We start from the raw sequence: 19,408 nt of genomic DNA on the forward strand, positions 1-19,408 counted from the left end.
TTGTACTGGCCAAAGAAAAACTGCGAGGAGAATAAAATGTTTCCTTTTGATAAACCTGCGGCATGGTTGTGGAAATTGCTCTTTAATACCACAGGCCAGGAGGCTCTCCACTCTGACCGTGTTGACAACATCAGATGTTCGAGGTACGTATCCATTAGGAAGTATCAGAGAATCCAAGGTGTAAATGATACTATCACCTATCAGCCCATTCCTTCACGAAGGCTGGCAATACAGACCCATAGTCACAAATAAAGGACATGTTCATGTAAAAGCATCCTAGGTGGTAACAGGGTCTGCACCTCCTCGGTCTGGCTCTGAGCTGGAGGTCACTCCAGCTTGTGAGTCCCAACCGGGCTGGCACATTGAAACGCCAGAAGCCCGTGGTAGGACTAGCGACACCCAGACCCGACTGCACATAAACTGAGTCATCTCTGCTGACGGGGCCCTGCACGCAGAAGAGAAACCCTGCCAGGTAGAGAAGCTGCACGGAGATCTTGGCAGCACCAGGAATGCGGGATCCCTGCTGAGAGAATAACGCCGACCAAGGAAGAGTCTCTTCCAAACCACCATCCTGAGCACGCTGTGAATTTACTCCTGTGGAAGGAAGTACCTCAGGGGCGGGGAAAGCAGAGGTCAGGAAGTGGCTGCTGGGCCTCCTGGTCCGGGTGGCACTAGGTCTGGGTGACACTAGCTATGCGCACTCTCTTCCTGGTTGTGACTCCCTGACTTGGCGGGAAAATGGGCCTGACATACTACCGTTTCTCCCATCTCCCATGAGAGCTTTCTGAGCATTATGTGAGGTGAATGTGTTAAGGCCCTGAGCCCAGTGCTTGGCTCAGACAAGTCCTGGGCACACATTAGACCAATGCAGTTCAGAGCAGGGAAGCCGTCCGCCCCAGCAAAGCTGCTCAGTTTGAACGGACTCCCACCAACCAAATGACGGCTTCACCAATGTCCCCTGAGTCATCCCCTCCGTGCCAGACTCCAGGACCCATTTTCAGGATGCAAAGGTAAGAAGTTAAAGGAAGCCCCTGCCCTCTTATGGATGGGATCTAAGGCTCAAGGTGTAAAGCCGCAGTCAAATGCACCCTCAAATCAGGGAGCTGCACTGTGCTGTAAATATGGGGAGAAATCTGCTGCCCGAGCCTCTGGGGAATGCAGGGAGGGGAGCACCCACAGCCTTCTCTGCTGCCACCTTTGCCACTTTGGACAGACAGGGCACGCTGGGGCTTAGGTGGAAGCAGGCGTGGCCCTTGGGGACCTGGGGACACTCCCCAGTGCACACAAGAATGAGCCACCCCTGCAGCTGGGAGCCAGGGTTGGGAGCGCTCCTCTGGGGACAAAGGGACTGGGAGGTTGCAAATGTGGGGTCCCTAGCAAAATGAGCTGGAGTCTGAGCACTGTGTATGCTTCAGGGGGATGAGGGGCTACTGTGTGAGGGCCCTGGGAAGATGGGAACCTGGCATGGAAGGTGTGGCCCAATCCTGCCCCAGGTGGGCAAACAGAAAATCCAGTGCTCAGCAGCATTCATGGTGCTTTACATAAAGCTCGACAACCCAATAGGTGGTCAGTAGTTACCCCAGGTATAGATCAGCTGTGGGGTGTGTGTGTGTGTGTGTGTGTGTGTGAGAGAGAGAGAGAGAGAGAGAGAGAGAGAGAGAGACAAAGAGGCCGTGTGAGTATGTGACATTTAGGGATGTCTTTTACACTCTGGCTCCCTTGATGGGGCCCAATGGGAATTTATCCTAGGACTCTTTGATCACCATTGCTACCACTTATTCATTGTTCACTCGACTGTGTCAGTTACTCTGCTATACTATACCACTGCCTTTATTCATTCATTTAATAAATGTCTCTTGAGTACTGATCATGAGCTAGACAATGTTCTGGGCACTTGGAATTAAACAATGAACAAAAGCAGCAACAATCATGGCCCTGTGGATGAAATTTTCTCATACGAGGAAGGAAAAGGAGACTGTAATCATAATAAGTAATAAAACACACGAATATGATGGAAGACAATAAATGCTATGGAATAACACAGCAAGGCCAGGGGGTTCCCGAGTGCTGGGGCAGGGGTTGGATTGCATTTTAGAACAGGGTGGTCTGAGTTGGCTTTGTTGGAAAGCAATAGTTGAGCAAAGTCTTGAAGGAGGTGATGGAGTCACCAGGCAGCTATTTGGGGGAGGAGCTCTCCAGAGGGAGCAGCCAGTGCAAAGTTTCCTAGGCAAGAGTGTGCCTGATGTGTTCAAGGAGAAGCCCAGGGGCCGGAGCAGAGCATGTGAGCCAGACTAGCAGGAACTGAGCTCAGAAAGGGGACACTCTCAGAAGGAAGGGTTCAAACTGCATAGGGCCTTGTGGGCCACTCTACACTCCTTGGCTTTTACACTACCTGACGTGGAAAGTCACTGAAGAGTTTGAAGCCAAGAAGGACTACGAATTGTGTCTCATGTGGTAGACAGATCCGTGTGGCTGCTTGGTTTGAGCAGGCTGTGGTGGGCGAGAAGGGAAGCAGGGAGCCCAGTTAGGAGGACATTGCCTAGTCATCCCGGAGAGAGGCAGTGGGCACCGTGGACCAGACCTGTGTGCCCTTCGTGTCCTGCAGGGAGGAGAGTGGCTGCCGAGGAGCCTCTGAGGGAGGAGGCAGGAAGGGGGGCCCAACAGGCAGGTGAGGGAGTGCTGGGTGACAAAGGACATCTACAGGGAGTGGGGGACATGGGTGTCCAGTGCCGTGGGCTCCGAGTGTCCCCTGGACGAGGCAATCACTGGGGTTTGTGGGGTGGATTTGGGCAGCAATGGGTCACAGAGGGAGCGTACAGAGAAATGCCTGTCCTTTCAGCCAGCATCAGCTTTAAAGCTGAGAAAGGTAAAGAAAAAGGAGGGCAGGCTTTTTCCTCAAGGCAGAGTCACACTAAGACTGAGAGTGTGTGTCCTCCGTGCTAGAGGAGCGGTCATGCTAAGGCTGAGAGTGTGTTCTCTGCCGAGTTCCTTGAAGTTGTAGATGACGACCCTGAGCAAAAGGAAGCAGAACAACTGGCCTGAGGGAGCCAAGCCAGGGAGAAATGGGCTGTGGGCCTGAGCAGCCTGGCTCCATCATCTGTGCCATGAGCACAGGCTCACGCTCAGCAGCCATGCCTGGGGACCTGCTGGGTGGAGACCCGCATCCTTCTACTCCTTCCTCCCTTCATTTCAAAAACATTCCCCGAGACAGATGTGAAGACCCCGGACAGATGGCTTGGGTGACAGATGAGGCCAGGTCTGCCTTGTATGTGCGGCTCCAGGAGCTAGTACTCTTCTTGGGCTCTGCCTCTTGTAAGCTGTGGTTCTCCATATTTACCTCTTGCTCCACCTCTTGGGGCATTGGTTAGCGCTGTGACATCATTTCCCTGGTATGTTTGAGAAGAGTCGTTGATTTTCAGTTTGTTCATGTTTTTTCTTGTTATGAGGATGAGAGTAATGAGTTCCACGCTCCTTACATGTTGGGCAGGAAAATTTATTTATCTAATCGATTGTTTGTGTTAAGATGTCATTTATATACACTCTTATGAATGTTTCACAGGAAAACCTGGTGGTTCCTGATGCCGGGGTTCTTGTTCACAGAGTCCAAGAATGAACTTCACAAACAGTCGAGGTAGGAGAGCAAGGCAGAGGCTTTTATTTAGAGAGAAAGCGAGAGGACACAGCTCCTGGCTCATGCCAGGAGGGGACAAGAGAGCCCCAGGGTGGTGTGTTGTCTAGGGGTTTCATAGGCGGTTGAGGGACAAAGGGTGAGGCATGTACACCTGCTAACTGGGCCCCAAATGTTTACCTTTGAAGAAACACTGGTTCTTATTAGTCTTCCTGGTTATTTACAAGAATTTTACTACTCTGGTTTCCTCCCAGGATAGCAGCTTCCTGGGCTGGGAGGAGCATATCAATCAAGACTGCCTGCTTTGCTCCCAATGTGGGCTGAGTTATTGTCTGTTTGTTAAGAAACTTGCTTTTTATCTAATTGGATGCAATCTTATTTTCAAGGTGGAATCCTTCCTGTTTTTACTACGTAGTAATCTTAACTTTATATATATATATATATATATATATATATATATATATATGTATGTATATAAATTCTATTTTACATTTGCTCTCTGGTTTATATATTTGATAGTAGTGACAAGACAATCAAAATTCTAATGACTTCAAAATTTAGTGTTTATTCCCACTAAAAACGGGGTTGCATACAGTTGACGTGATGACAGCTGACTATTTATATCCTTGAAACTCCTCTACCAATCCAACCTTTATTATCAGATCCATGCTTTGGTAAAGAATTCTGATTCTGCTTTTGAAACAGACAAAACCTAAAGAGATTATAAATTGAATGTTACAAACCTGGCCAATTGTTTTTACATGTAATAGTGCAAACCAAATATCAACAAATTGTACGGTTCTATACCACACTTCCTCTAAAATATCATCAATCATATTATAGATCTGACTTTGAATGTTACATGAGGGGAGAAAAGGTCAATGCATATCGAGATGGCAATTTTTCAGAGGGGGAAAAATATCCTCCATCCCCACCAAAGTCCACGGCAATGACAGAGGAGTTAGATTTTGTAAAGAAGTAAAGATATATCTGCACCTAAAAGTGAGGTAACTATCTCCATGGACCGATTGGGGATCCCGACTACAGAGGGAAAAAGGATTGGAAGCTACACACAGCCTCTTAAGCTTCAGAAACAAAAAAGTTAGTTGCTGAGGCCAGAAAGGCTTGGGCAGGGTCAGAAGGTAGGTTCACTCCCTGGGAGGAGCTGAGAGGCAGAAGCAGTAACAGTGTTTCTGTTATTTCTGCAGCTGCAGGCAGTCATGGGGGCAGTTGTTTTCCTGAGGCGTGGTTACCCCAGGTTCCGTACATTTTATTTTTTTTATTGTGGAGTGCTTCACAAATTTGTCAGTCATCCTTACCCAGGGGCCATGCTAATCTTCTATCATTCAATTTTAGTATATGTGGTGCCGAGGCGATCACCCAGGTTCAGTACTAAGCCTCTTGTTTGTGGTTAAGCTTTTGTGAAATAGTGTAACATTTTGACTCCTGGCAGAGGATTCTTTTTTTTTCTTTCCCTCCCTCCTTTCCTCCACCCTGTTCCCTCCCTTGGCCCCCTCTTTCTCTTTTTTTTCCCCATAGCTTTATTGAGATATAATGGCCATCTGACATCGTGTAGGTTTACGATGTAAAACTTCATGATTTGATATGTGTATGTATTGCAAGATGATTATCACAACCCTGTTAGTTGACACCTCAGTCACCTCATATTACATTTTTCTTTATGGTGACATTTAAAATGTACTCTCTTTGCAGCTTCCAAGAATATAATACAGCACTGTTAACTATAGTCACCCTGCTGTATGTCAGACCCTCAGAAGTTATTCATCTTATAAGTGGAAGTTTGTACACTTAGATGAACATCTCCTCATTTCCTGGAACTCCAGCCCCAGGCGCACCTTTGTATTGTTTCTATGAGTTCGGCTTTTTTGGGTTCCAAATAAAAGTGAGATCATACAGTATTCTGTCGTGGCCATTACGTCTCTGAAGTGTGAGGTCTCCTGTCTCACAAGGTGCAAACGCCAAGTCAAAAACGGGAATTTCAGAGCAACAGTGGACCAGGCAGAATCCCCAGGAACTCTTATTAAAATGCCCTCATTGGCGCCCAAACTAAGAGCCAACGCCTCGGGACGTCGGGGTGCGGCCCAGAAATCTAAATTTCTCTCCCAAGAAATTCACCCCCACTGAGGGTATTGGATGTTGATAGCTTTTAGGATTTAACCCAAGTTCCCCACGTGCACCTGCGCCCTCGCGGCCGGAAGGGTCCGCCCGGCCGTAGCGGAGACGGTGAGGAGCTGGGGGCGCGGCCAGATCGGCTGTGGATCAGGCAGAAGCCGGGCGCGTCGGAAGCGCAGCCAGCCAGCCGCGGTCTCCGCGCGGGGAAGCTTCGAGCCCAGCGCGCGGAGGCGGTGAGTTCCCGAGCTTCGGACGCGCGGACCCCCACAGGGCTGGGAGCCAGGCTCCCCTAGGGGGCTGGGGCGGCGAGTTTTGGATACCCCGTGCCCAGGCAGAGCTTTCCAGGGAGTTTTCACGCCCAGGCCACCCCTTCGAGGCGGGGGGCGGCGGGCGCGAGGTGGAGCGGGGGCTGTGGCGTCCCCGTCCGGCACGGGTCCCCGCCATCGCTGCCTGCGACCCGGCTACGCCTTTCCGGTTATTGCGGGCTGGGAGCGCCCCTCCGGGAGGACATGTTCACCGGGGATCGCTCCGGGCCGCGCCCGCACCCGTGGCCTCGGATTTTAACCCTCCTCAGTCATTTCAGGCGCGCCTCCCCGTGGCCTTGGCCCAAGTGCGCTCTTTTCACTCCCCTAGATGTCCCGGGACCCTGGGAGCCCGCGACCGTTTGGGAGGCTTTGGGGAGTCGCCCCCAGCTCCAAGTTCAGGGACGTGCCCGCCCCTTCCCCGCGTCTAGGCCGGGAGAGGCGCACCGGGACGGTCAGTGCCCCGGAAGACAGACGTGCTGGGAGGTTGGGGGGAGTCAGCCCTGCGGGTCACCAGCCCAAACCGGCCCGGGTACTGGCTGCCCTCCAGCGACGGGTAGGTGGGTGCCTGGGCTGGGGACAGAGAAGCTCCGTAGGGATGAGACCTCAGGAGCAATAGCCTTTCTCGAGCGCTTCTTCTGTGCCGGCACGCTGCTGTTCGCTTGCCTTTTTTTTTTTTTTTTGGTGTCATTAATATACAATCTTACGAGCAACATTACGGTTACTAGATTCCCCCATTCTCGAGTCTCCCCACCACATACCCCCATTACAGTCACTGTCCATCAGCGTAGTAAGATGCTGTAGAGTCACTACTGGTCTTCTCTATGCTATGGTGCCTTGCCTGAGACCCCCACCCCCTACATATGCGTGCTAATCGTAATTCCCCCTTTTCCCCCTTATCTCTCCCTTCCCACCCACCCTCCGCAGTCCCTTTCCCTTTGGTAACTGTTACTCCATTCTTGGGTTCTGTGAGTCTGCTGTTGTTTGGTTCCTTCAGTTTTTTCTTTGTTGTTATACTCCACATATGAGTGAAATCATTTGATAATCATCTTTCTCCACCTGGCTTATTTCAACGAGCATAATACTCTCTAGCTGCATCCATGTTGTTGTAAATGGTAGGATTTGTTTCCTTCTTATGGCTGAATAATATTCCATTGTGTATATGTACCACTTCTTCTTTATCCATTCATCTACTGATGAACACTTAGGTTGCGTCCATTTCTTGGCTATTGTGAATAGTGCTGCCATAAACATAGGAGTGCATACGTTTTTTACAAACAGGGCAGCTGCATTCTTAGGGTAAATTCCTAGGAGTGGAATTCCTGGGTCAAATGTTATTTCTATTTTTAGTTTCTTGAGGAACCTCTATACTGCATTCTACAATGTTTGAACTAGTTTACATTCCCACTAGCAGTGTAGGAGGGTCCCCAATTCTCCACATCTGCACCCACATTTGTTGTTTGTCTTTTGAATGTTGGCCATCCTAACTGGTGTGAGGTGATATCTCATTGTGGTTTTAATTTGCATTTCTCTGATTAGAGATGTGGAGAATATTTTCATGTGCCTGTTTGCCATCTGAATTTCTTCTTTGGAGAAGTGTCTGTTCAGCTCCTCTGCCCATTTTTTAATTAGGTTATTTGCTTTTTGTTTATTGAGGTACGTGAGCTCTTTATATAATTTGGATGTCAACCCCTTATCAGATATGTCATTTATGAATATATTCTCCCATATTGTAGGATGTCTTTTTGTTCTACTGATGGTATCCTTTGCTCTACAGAAGCTTTTCAGTTTGATATAGTCCCACTTGTGCATTTTTGCTTTTGTTTCCCTTGCCAGGGGAGATATGTTCATGAAGAAGTTGCTCATGTTTATGTCCAAGAGATTTTTGCCTATATTTTTTTATAAGAGTTTTATGGTTTCATGACTTACATTCAGGTCTTTGATCCATTTTGAGTTTACTTTTGTGTATGGGGCTAGACAATAGTCCAGTTTCGTTCTCTTGCATGTAGCTGTCCAGTTTTGGCAACACCAATTGTTGAAGAGGCTGTCATTTCCCCATTGCATATCCATGGCTCCTTTATCATGTATTAATTGACCGTATATGGTTTGGTTTATATCTGGGCTCTCTAGTCTGTTCCACTGGTCTGTGGTTCTGTTCTTGTGCCAGTTCCAAATTATCTTGATTACTTTGGCTTTGTAGTAGAGCTTGAACTTGGGGAGCATTATCTTCCCTGCTTCATTCTTCCTTCTCAGGATTTCTTTGGCTATTTGGGGTCTTTTGTGATTCCATATGAATTTTAGAACTATTTGCTCTATTTCATTGAAGAATGCTGTAGGTATTTTGATAGGGATTGCCTTGAATCTGTTTATTACTTCAGACTGTGTGGCAATTTGGACAATATTAATCCATTCATTGGTATCTTTAATTTCTCTCATGAGTGTCATGTAGTTTTCAGGGTATAGGTCTTTCACTGTCTTGGTTAGGTTGATTCGTAGGGATTTTATTCTTTTTGATGCAATTGTGCATGGAATTATATTTCTGAATTCTCTTTCTACTAGTTCATCATTAGTGTATAGGAATGCAACATATTTCCGTGTATTAATTTTGTATCCTGCAACTTTTCTGAATTCAGACATTAGATCTAGTAGTTTTGGAGTGGTTCCTTACGGTTTTTTATGTACAATATCATGTCATCTGCCACAGGGACCGTTTAACTTCTTCCTTGCCAATCTGTATGCCTTTTATTTCTTTGTGTTGTCTGATTGCCGTGACTAGGACCTCCAGAAGTATGTTGAATAAAAGTGGACAGAGTGGTCATCCTTGTCTTGTTCCCGATCTTAAAGGAAAAGCTTTCAGCTTCTCGCTGTTAAGTATGATGTTGGCTGTGGGTTTGTCATATATGCCCTTTATTATGTTGAGGTGCTGGCCCTCTGTACCCATTTGTTAGAAGTTTTTCTCATGAATGAATGTTGAATTTTGTCCAATGCTTTTTCAGTATCCATGTAGATGATCATGTGGTTTTTGTCCTTCTTTTTGTTGATGTGGTGATTGGTGGATTTTAGAATGTTGTACCATCCTTGCATCCCTGGAATAAATCCTACTTGATCATGATGGATGATCTTTTTGATGTATTTTTGAATTTGGTTTGCTAATGTTTTGTTGAGTGTTTTTGCATCTGTGTTCATCAGGGATATTGGTCTGTAATTTTCTTTTCTTGTGGTGTCTTTGCCTGGTTTTCTTATTGGAGTGATGCTGGCCTCGTAGAATGAGTTTGGGAGTATTCCCTCCTCTTCTACCTTTTGGAAAACTTTAAGGAGGATGGGCATTAGGTCTCCTGCTGTTCGCTTTCTGGAGCCTGGATCCACAGCAGGAAATTTTATCTAGTAGATGCTATGGCTGTTCTCATGCTACAGGAGTACTGGGTGTCAGCGTCGCACAGCTGGCAGGTCAGCACACCTACATCTGCCTGGCACAAAAGTCCAGGCTACCCGACAGATGAAGGGTGGCATGGGGGAGTGTCCCAGTGGGATGACTGGGTGTGAAGAGTCCTGAGAATTTTTCCCTTGTCCCACTCCAGGCAAGAGAAGAGGTGCAGGAGGCATCTGGCAAATGCAGAGAGAGAGGGACCCTGAGCACAAAGGCAGGTATGGCCTCCAGACCTATGGAGACTTGTAGGTGACCAGTTCTGTGACCACAGAGGTTGCGGTACGAACATTAGGATGTTCTCAGAAATGAGCATCGGAGGAGTCTATTGAGTCTAACCTTATCACCATTTATTTCCCTCTGGCATTTACTGTGTGACCTGGGACAAGTCATTCAGTCCTCCTAAGCCTCAAACCTCGGTGCCCTCGTGTGTACTCAGGGCATGATACTAGTACCACCGCCTGACTTTGGGTGAGGCCTAAATGGACTAAGGCAGGTACTAGCCTTTGGACAGCACCTGGCACACAGTGTGGTGAACGTGGTGAATGTCCTTCACCTCTAAACGCAGACGGGATTCCTGGTGGCTGTCCTGCTGCAGTGCATTTTCTCACTCGGCATGCTATCGGAGGGTGAGGGTCACAGGGATGTGGGCTCAACTGCACACCTCGAGTGGAGAAGAATGAGGGACTGAGGATTTGCTGCCTTTGCAAGGCGTGGCTCTGGCTAAGATGCCCATGGTTGCAGGTGACTTAGGGTGACTCAAAGCTGGATGGACTTGCACGGCTATTCATGGGGTGGGTTGTGAGTGTCGCTCCTCTGTTCTCTTCTGGCCCACCTATATTCAGAAAGGCAAGAAAATAGAAATTAGACTGGGAATGGGCTTAAAGGCCACAGATCTATGGAGGTTCATTTAGGGGAAGGGGTTCTTAACCTTGGGTCAGTGGAATTCTAGGGCAGTGGTGTCCAGCAGAACTCTCTGCACTGATGGCACTTGAAGTGTGGTAGGAGCTGAATTTTTAACTAATTTATACTTAAACTGCCCCGTGGATCTAATGACTGCTGTGCTGGACCACACGCTTCTAGAGGGTCTGTGGGTGGAGTTGGAATTGTTATTAAGCTTCTGAAAAGTGGGTGCAGAATTGGATGTGTGTGTGTGTGTGTTTGTGTGTGTGTGTGTGTGTGTGTGTGTGTGCATTTTTCAAGGAACTGAGACCATGGCTTTCATCAGATTCTCCAAGCCAAGCAAGAAGATGACCATCTGCTACCTTAGGGCTTTGGTGAGATGGACGCAGTTAAGGGAGCTTAGTAAGCCCTCGGGTAACCACTGTGGTTTCTCCTTTCTCACTTTGTCCCGTCCTCAGCTGTAGGTGCCTCCTTCCCCTGACGGCTACACAGAGAAACAAATTGGAATTGAGACTTCAGGCCCCAGCTAAATCGTCCGCCGTTGGAAGAGACATGGCTGTGCCCCTGGGTAGTGCGATGCAGACCTTGAATCAGGGCTCCGTGTTGGAAGAGTATGACACTGACCGTGAAGTCTTCCGCCAGCGCTTCAGACAGTTCCAGTATGAAGAAGCAGCTGGGCCACGTGATGCTTTCAAGAAACTCTCGGAACTTTGCCGTCAGTGGCTGAAGCCAAATTTAGGTTGTCTGGAAGAAATCTTGGAAGTGCTAGTGTTGGAGCAACTCATGCAGATTCTGCCCATAGAGATACAGAACTGCACCAGGCAGTTTAGCATGAAAAATAGAGAAGCTCTTTTTTCACTGATAGAATTCTTACAGACAAAAACTGACGTATCAGAGCAGCAGGTAAGAAAAGAGTTTGGCATCTTGGTAATTAGACCCAAAGAAGTAGCAGAGGCAGCTGGGACTGGATTAGACATTTTTTTCTGTCTTTTCTCAATCCCAAGATTTCACTGCCGTCATTTTCATTTTTCTTTTCTGCTGGAATCAGCATGTGGGTCAGTGGTTCTCAACCCATCGTACCCACTCCCCCACCTATAACAAATATTTTGTAATGACCTCTTAAATATTCTTAAATTCATAGATAGAATGACCTACCTACCTTCATCCATCAAAAATATCAATATTGTGCTAGAGTCTGAGGCCTCGTCCTGCCATTGCCTCTTTTGTATGCCCTTTTACCTAATGGCGTTTTTTCCCTTTTTACAAGATAAAGGGTTATTTTAAAAAAGAGGATAGATAATGAGTGGCAGGTCGGAAATGACCCAAAATACCTTAAATGTTTCCTGTCTGGCTCTGTACAAAAAGTTTGCCAGCCTGAGTCAGGTGGAGTCAGGAAGGAATACAGCGGAACAGTAAGGTAGTTCATTATAAACTATCAGCATGGCCACCTGCCCGCGTTTGGGCTTGAGTGCATCAGAAGCCCTCATGAAGCTGTCAGACGCTTACATCCGTGCATCGATTCCCTGTGAGGGCGACAGCCCCATGTTCAGAGTGATACCCCCCAAACACTGAGCAGGGTTGCTGCTGCTCATGGGGTTTCCAAAGTGGCAAACAAGTCCTGGTAAATCCAAACAGTCAGTCGTATAGAATTCCTTTGATTTTCACAGGACTGCAGTTCCTACAATTTCAAGTTATCTAAAACTATTCAAAACCAACCAGTTGTACTTATATTACCAACAGGATGAAGTTCTTAACAGGCTCTTTTCACCTACATGAATGCTTGAAGGGGACATTCCACAGTTGTTTGGGAGGTGGAGTAATTGTGCACTATGAGTTCTGTGTAACTCATCTCTGGCCTGTGCAGTTCCAATAGCCACCAGCAGCCATCATATCCATGGGGACACCCCATGGGGATGGTGGGCTGCCCCTGTCAAAACGACCAGGTAAAACCTGTCTGGGTTGTGCCATAGCTGAGCACAGGGCAGAATCTGTGAGAAGGGAGAAAGTGCTTCCAGCTGGGCAGCTGGGGCCCTCCAGTCTTGTGTGTCGCCGGGCTCAGCAGAAGCCTGCCTGCACAGGAGCCTTCCTAAGATTCCTGCCCTCCTAGGATGGATTGAGTGTATCGTCCTTCCTCTCTGTGTCCTTGGTTCGGCTCACCATGCAAGAGTCTCTCTCCTGTGGTCTTGTCGTGCACTGCCAGTGTGGTGGCCCCCAGCCACGTGTGCCTCTAGAGCACCTGGAACGGGGCTAGTCCAAACTGAGATGTGCTGTAAGTGTAAAATGCGCAGCACATCCAGAGGGCTAACTATGAAATATAGCAGGTGAACTGTCTGGTTAATACTTGTTTATAGCGATTACATGTTGAAATCCTGATAGCTGCGGTGTGTTGGATTAAAGAAGACATATGATTAAGAATGACCTGTCCTCTTTCTTTCCACTCATTTTCACCTGCCGCTGGAGAATGTAAAATGACATGGGTGGCTCACATTATGTTGCTGCTGGGCAGGGCTCGTCTAGACCTTACAATGACAGGTTGTGGCGTTTTCCCCAGGTGGATAGGCAGGAAGTGCTCTTGGAAGCACTGGCACCGGTGGGAACGGCGCACATACCACCAGACATCCACCTGGAGTCACCCCCAGTCCAAGTGATGGGACCTGCCCCGGAGGCCCCAGTGGCAGAGGCGTGCATCCCACAGGGAGGGCCGCAGGAGCTGAGCTATGGTGCTGCTGGGGAATGCCAGCCCTTTCTGGACCCAGGTAAGGCAAGGGCTTTATTTCCTTTCCTTGGTTTGTGTTTGAGAGCTCCAGAGCTCTGCAAGGTTGGTCTGGTTAAGGAACACCACCTATGTGATGGAAATGGACCCACTCTGTTAAAGAGAAGGAGGGGATGTCTGTCCTGGAATAGCTGGGCAAAATGCATAAAGAAGGTTAGATAAAATGGGATTAAAAACCCCTTAAACTAATCATCCTCTGCAGGAGGCTCTTGACCAAGAAATTTACCCAGGAAGACTGGGATTTGGGATTCTCTGGATAAGGACCGAATCCCTGCAAATGTCATCACTAGGACCTGTAATGTGGCTCCAAGGGCCTCCGTGCTTTTACGGAAAAGAGCCTTATTCTCACTTGATACTTTCTTAATATACTCAAGGGCTTCAGGTCCCCTATGAGGATTTAATCCTCCACCACAGTATAAACCAAATACCTATGTCATTTGAACAAAATCTACATGTTTTTTTCTGGTGTAGAAAGCAGACTATCCCTAGCAGGCTCACCCGGAGTGCATTTTTGTTAATTCAAGTATCATTTTTAATCAGGTTATTTTTTGTGTGTTGAGGCATGTGAGCTCTTTATATATTTTGGATGTTAACGCCTTATCAGACAAGTCATTTACATCATATTCTCCCATATTGTAGGACGCCTTTTTTTTCTGCTGATGGTGTCCTCTGCTGTACAGAAGCTTTTTAGTTTGATGTAGACCCACTTGTTCATTTTGCTTTTGTTTCCCTTGCCCGAGGAGACGTGTTCAGGAAAAAGTTACTCATGTTTATATTCAAGAGTTTTTTGCGTATGTTTTCTTCTATGAGTTTTATGATTTCATGACTCGCATTCAGGTCTTTGATCCATTCTGAGTAAGGTTTTGTGTATGAGGTTAGACTATAATCCAGTTTCATTCTCTTGCCTGTAGCTGTCCAGTTTTGCCAACGCCAGTTGTTGAAAGAGGCTGTCATTTCTGCATTGTATATCCATGGCTCCTTTGTCATATATTGGCCATATATGTGTGGGTTTATGTCTGGGCTCTCTATTCTGTTCCATAGATCCATAGGTCTTCTCTTGTGCCCGTAACAAATTGTTTTGATTTCTGTGGCTTTGTAGTAGAGCTTGAAGTTGGGGAGCATAATCCCCCCAGATTTGTTCTTCCTTGTCAGGATTTCTTTGGCTATTGGGCGTCTTTTGTGGTTCCGTATCAATTTTAGAGCTATTTGTTCTAGTTCATTGAAGAATGCCATTGGTATTTTGATAGGGAGTGCACTGAATCTGTAGATTGCCTAAGTCTGGATGGCCATTTTAACAATATGAATTCTTCCTATCCATGAGCACAGGATATAGTTTCATTTATTGTGTCTTCTTTGATTTCTCCCATGAATGTCTTGAGGCACCTCCTTGGTTAAGTTTACTCCTAGGTATTTTGTTCTTTTTGATGTGCTTGTAAATGAAGTTGCTTTCCTGATTTCTCTTTCTGATAATTTGTTGTTGGTATACAGGAATGCAACAGATTTCTGTGTATTAATTTTGTATCCTGCAACTCAGCTGGATTCACTTATTCTGATCATTTTTTGGTGGAGTCTGTAGGGTTTTCTTTGTATGACATCACGTCGCTTGCAAACAGTAACAGTTTTAACTTCTTCCTTACCAATTTGGATTTTATTTCTTTTATTTCCTTGTATTGTCTGATTGCTGTGGCTAGGTCGTCCACTACCATGTTGAGTAAAAGTGGTGAGAATGGGCATCCTTGTTGTACCCAATCTTAGAGGAAAAGCTTTCAGCTTTTTGCTATGAAGTATTAATGTTGGCTGTGGGTATGTGTATGGCTTTTATGATGTTGAGATCCTTGCCCTCTATGCCCATTTTGTTGAGAGATTTTATCATGAATGCAGGTTGAATTTTGTCAAATGCCTTTTCAGTGTCTATTGAGGTGATCATGTGATTTGTCCTTCTTTTTGTAGATGTGGTGTATGATAGCGATTGATTTTTGAATATTGTTCCATCCTTGCATCCCTACAATAAAGCCCACTTGGTCATGATGGATGACTTTTTTGATGTATGTTTTGAATTTGGTTTGCTAATATTTTGCTGAGGATTTTTGCGTCTATGTTCATCACGGACATTGGTCTGTAATTTTCTTTTCTTGTGGTGTCTTTGCCTGGTTTTGGTATTAGAGTGGTGTTGGCCTCATAGAATGAGTTTAGAAGTACTCGCTCCTCTTCTGCTTTTTGGAAAACTTTAAGGAGGATGGGTATTAGCTCCTCTTTAAATGTTTGATGAAATTCGTCCTTGAAGCCATCTGGCCCAGAAGTTTTTGTTCTTAGTTTGTTTTTTGACTACCAGTTTGATTTCTGTGCTGGTACTTGGTCTGTTCAGATTTTCTGTTTCTTCCTGGGTCAGTCTTGAAAGGTTGAATTTTTCTAGAAAGTTGTCCATTTCTTGTAATCTGTCCAATTTGTTGGCATATAATTTTTCATAGTATTCTCTAAAGATTCTTTGTATTTCCATCGTGTCCACTGTGACTTTTCCTTTTTCATTTCTGATTCTGTTTGTGTGTGTATGCTTTCTTTTTTTCTTGATAGGTCTGGCTCAGGGTTTATCTATTTTGTTTATTTTCTCAAAGAACCAGCTCCTGGTTTCATCGATTCATTCTACTGTCTTACTCTTCTCAATTATTTTTATTGCTGCTCTGATCTTTATCATGTCCCTCCTTCTAGTGACTTTGAGCCTTATTTGTTCTTCATTTTCTAGTTTCATTAGTTGTGAGTTTAGACTATTCATTTGGGATTGTTGTATCCTGAGGTAAGGCTGTATTGGTAAATACTTTCCTCTTAGAATTGTCTTTGGTGCATCCCACAAGCTTTTGGCTGTAGAGTATTGTTGTTTTCATTTGTCTGCATATACTGCTTGATCTCTGTTTTAACTTGGTCATTGATCCATTGATTATTTAGAAGCATGTGGTGAAGCCTGCATGTGTTTGTTGGCTTTTTTGTTTCCTTTGCATAATTTATTTCTAGTTTCATACCTTTGTGGTCTGAGAAGCTGGTTGGCACAATTTCAATCTTTTTAAATTTATCGAGGCTCGTTTTATGGCCTAGTATGTGACCTATTCTGGAAAATGTTCCATGTGCACTTAAGAAGAATGTGTGTCCTCCTGCTTTTGGGTGGAGTGTTCTTCAGATGTCTGTTAGGGCCATCTGTTGTATTGTGTTGGTCAATGCCTCTGTCTCCTTATTTCCTGTCTGGTTGATTTTTCTTTTGGTGTGAGTATTGTGTTGAAGTCTCCTAAAATGAATGCATTGCAGCAAGTGGCAGAACCATTTCAGTCATGTTTAGTTATGAATCTCTATGTGTGTGCATTTCCAGTCCCCATGCTAATTCGCCCCTCTTAGCAACAGTGGCAGGTCCAAGGCTCACGTATTGTGTCGGGGAGCAATACTGCTCTTGACTGTAATACTTTAGTCTCTAAAGCACAAGACAGTCCCGTGTCCTGAACCAGACAGAGAGAATGAATTAAAGAAGAAACATACAGCAATGAGGAGGAAAGGAAACTACCCCTTTCTCATTACTGTTTTAAATGATATTATATACTTTGTCCTACTGACTGGGATGTCCCCCCCGTATCTCCCTCCTGGTCACCCAAATCCCATCTCCTCACCAGGTGTCCAGGGTCTGAGGATCTGGGACTGAGCAAGGAAGAGTCATGCCCAGCAGGGGGCAGTAGCGCACACAGCTTGTTTGGCATCTGTGAGGTTTGCCTGTGGGGGAGTCAGAAGTCAGAAGGCGAGGAGGACAAGGGAAGTTCCCAGGGACTGAGGGCTCACCGAAGGGAATTACTAGTCTGGTTGATGTCACACATAGCCCAGCAGCATCCCAGGGAGTCTATGGGTCAGAGAATTCTGAAGGGCAGCAGTGGCCTGGGAGTCCTCCCGTAAGCACAAGGATCCCTCTTTTTGACAGCTAGCAGATTTGGGGGTGTGGTTTTCTGGGATATGCAAAGCAGGCAGGCTCTAAATGGAGAAAAGTCTGCTTCTGGGGGCTAATTTTTAAATTGGATGTGTGAGAATTCGAGTTTGGTGCCAGCTGCCTCATGAGCTAAGGAGTCTCAGGCTGCAATGGAGAAATGAACCGGTGAGGGGCCAATGCAAAGAGGGCTCGTTTACACCCTTAGGCCCACTTCTAGAACAGCTTCTCTGGTGGTTACTGTGGGAACACCGGCTGGCTGGTATCATGGGTACAGAGAAGAGCCCTGCCAACAGAAGTAGGCATAGAGGCATGACTCTGATGGCATTCACTGTTCACCAAAATACCCTGGAACCATAATACCCTATAAAACACAGCAGGCAGCCTTGCATGGGCATGTGTCAAATTTGGACAAATTTCTCGAATAAGATGTCCAGGAAAGCAGCTCAGACGATGGAGAAACCCGTGGTGACTCAACCTACCCTTCCTCCCCATCCCTCCTCTGGCAGGATGCTCATGGCCAATCCGGGACCTGAGGCTCCCCAAAGGGCATCAAGAAGAGCCGTGGGAGAAGGAATTCCACGACCCCAAGGAAGGGATGGCAGGACTCCACGGCTCTGTGATAGGTAGGTGCAGGCTCACTGAAGCTTGGGAGGAAGGAAAAGGGCAACTGAGCCCCCGTCCCAGGGTAACGACATTCGGGATGCCACTTGGGACTTTGTGTCTTCCCACTAGCCATTGAGGATGACTCCTCTTGGTCCCCATCTCTCCATCCTCCTTGGAGCACAGTGGCTCCTGCAATGTCTATTCCTTCTCGCAAGCCTTGATATGGGGAGAGAAAATAGAGAAATATGTCCAGGCAGAAAAAACTGGAAACTGTGTATCCATTTTCTGTTTCTTTAGATGGAAATGGGCCCAATTCACCCAAACACTCAGAAGAGCTGAAAAGTCCGTTGGGAACTCCCGCAGAGCAGCTGCCGTGGGATGGCCCAGTGCCTGTCCATGACGAGAGCCCGTCTCTAGGAGAGGCAGCTGAGAGCTCCAGCAGGGAAGGGCCCCTCAGCCCCAGACCCCAGAAGCAGGAAAGTCCCGGAGACCTCATAAGGCATCATCCGGGTCACACAGAGGAGATGCCTTTTGAATGCGCTGTGTGTAAGAGGCGATTCAGGCAACGGTCATCCCTTGTATTGCACCTTAAAACTTATTCTGGACAAGAAACATACCAATGTCATGAGTGTAGCATGATTTTCTGTAGTAGAGTAAGTTTTATAAGACACCTGAGAATCCACACAGATGGAAAACCCCATATATGTCAAAGTTGTGGGAAATGTTTTCGTCGACGCCGAGATCTTACTGTACACCAGGTAACGCACACTGATGAGAGACCATTCCTGTGCGAGTATTGTGGGAAAATGTATAGGCAGAAATCAAGCCTTAGTTTTCATTTGAAAAAACCACACAGGGTAGAAGCCATAGAAGTGTATCCATGGCTGTAGAAGCTTCATAAGGAAAGCAGGTTTTATGTGCACCAACTTTCAAGAAGAATCCTCTGAGCATTTGTTGAGGGAAGCATCTCCTACACAAACGAACACTAATTCACAAAAGTCTTAGCCGACACTAGGTTGTCTTGGCAGAACAGTTTTGTTTGAGCTTATTCATAAGGATAGTTTTGTGTTTTCTTATGTTTAAAACCCACCTTCCAAAGCATATAAATTCTAGAGTATTCACCAACTCTTGCCACTGTCCTAGTTTTGATATTTTTGTCTTGGAAAAAAATGATTTGTTTGATGGCTGTGATGAAATTGTCATCCTAAGCCAACCACAGCATAGGAGTTAAGTAAGGAGCATAGGAGTGTCAGAATCCCATGAGATCCGGGGTCGGTATCCCAGTAAAAGAGATGTGCCCAAGCCATCTGTGTCTGTGGACCATTTTCCTCATGTGGAAATGTACGTGCCCCTCCTGTTTCGTTCCCACTAACTAGTTCTTGGAGCAACGTGCATATGCTTCCCTAAGGTGGCAACGAACAGCTCCCCTGACTCCTGCTTACACCCTGTGTCAGAACCACTTGCTCCTGTGCAGCCACACTGGTGTGTTTACATATGGTTTGAGACTTTAACACAGCCCACTTTTGAAATGTCGAGCATTTCATAAGGATAGGTTCAAGGGAAAATGTCCAACTGAGAAAGGGCCGTGAAAGGCAGGTAACGGTACCACCCAATTACGAGGAAGAGCCAATGGGATATGTTAATGGGGAGGCCCTACCCAGAGCGAACTTCCAATAAATACTGTATT

At 46.4% G+C, this 19,408-nt stretch overlaps 1 protein-coding gene and 1 non-coding gene across 2 annotated transcripts; one reads left to right on the forward strand and one right to left on the reverse strand.

The window, feature by feature from the left end:
• Positions 1-4,906: 4,906 nt before the first annotated feature.
• On the reverse strand, positions 4,907-5,008 carry LOC130682054 (U6 spliceosomal RNA). The gene has a single exon (XR_008995376.1). It is a non-coding gene; the product is annotated as a U6 spliceosomal RNA (small nuclear RNA).
• Positions 5,009-10,770: 5,762 nt separating this feature from the next.
• On the forward strand, positions 10,771-18,611 carry LOC130681824 (zinc finger protein 449-like). Its single transcript, XM_057495396.1, has 4 exons — positions 10,771-11,293; positions 12,942-13,146; positions 17,625-17,741; positions 18,019-18,611. Exons 1-4 carry the CDS (start codon positions 10,943-10,945, stop codon positions 18,609-18,611), a joined length of 1,266 nt encoding a protein of 421 aa, XP_057351379.1. The 5' UTR covers positions 10,771-10,942.
• The last annotated feature ends 797 nt before the right edge of the window (positions 18,612-19,408 follow it).

The sequence above is a fragment of the Manis pentadactyla genome, chromosome X (genome assembly GCF_030020395.1).
Source record: "Manis pentadactyla isolate mManPen7 chromosome X, mManPen7.hap1, whole genome shotgun sequence".
In the NCBI taxonomy this organism is placed as follows: Eukaryota; Metazoa; Chordata; class Mammalia; order Pholidota; family Manidae; genus Manis; species Manis pentadactyla.

Bases quoted from the DNA above. Each gene is read 5' to 3' on its own strand.
- LOC130681824 (XM_057495396.1), top strand. From the start codon at position 10,943: ATGGCTGTGCCCCTGGGTAGTGCGATGCAGACCTTGAATCAGGGCTCC. The intron at 11,294-12,941 runs GTAAGAAAAGAG...CGTTTTCCCCAG, and splicing joins CTGACGTATCAGAGCAGCAG to GTGGATAGGCAGGAAGTGCT. The intron at 13,147-17,624 runs GTAAGGCAAGGG...CTCCTCTGGCAG, and splicing joins CCAGCCCTTTCTGGACCCAG to GATGCTCATGGCCAATCCGG.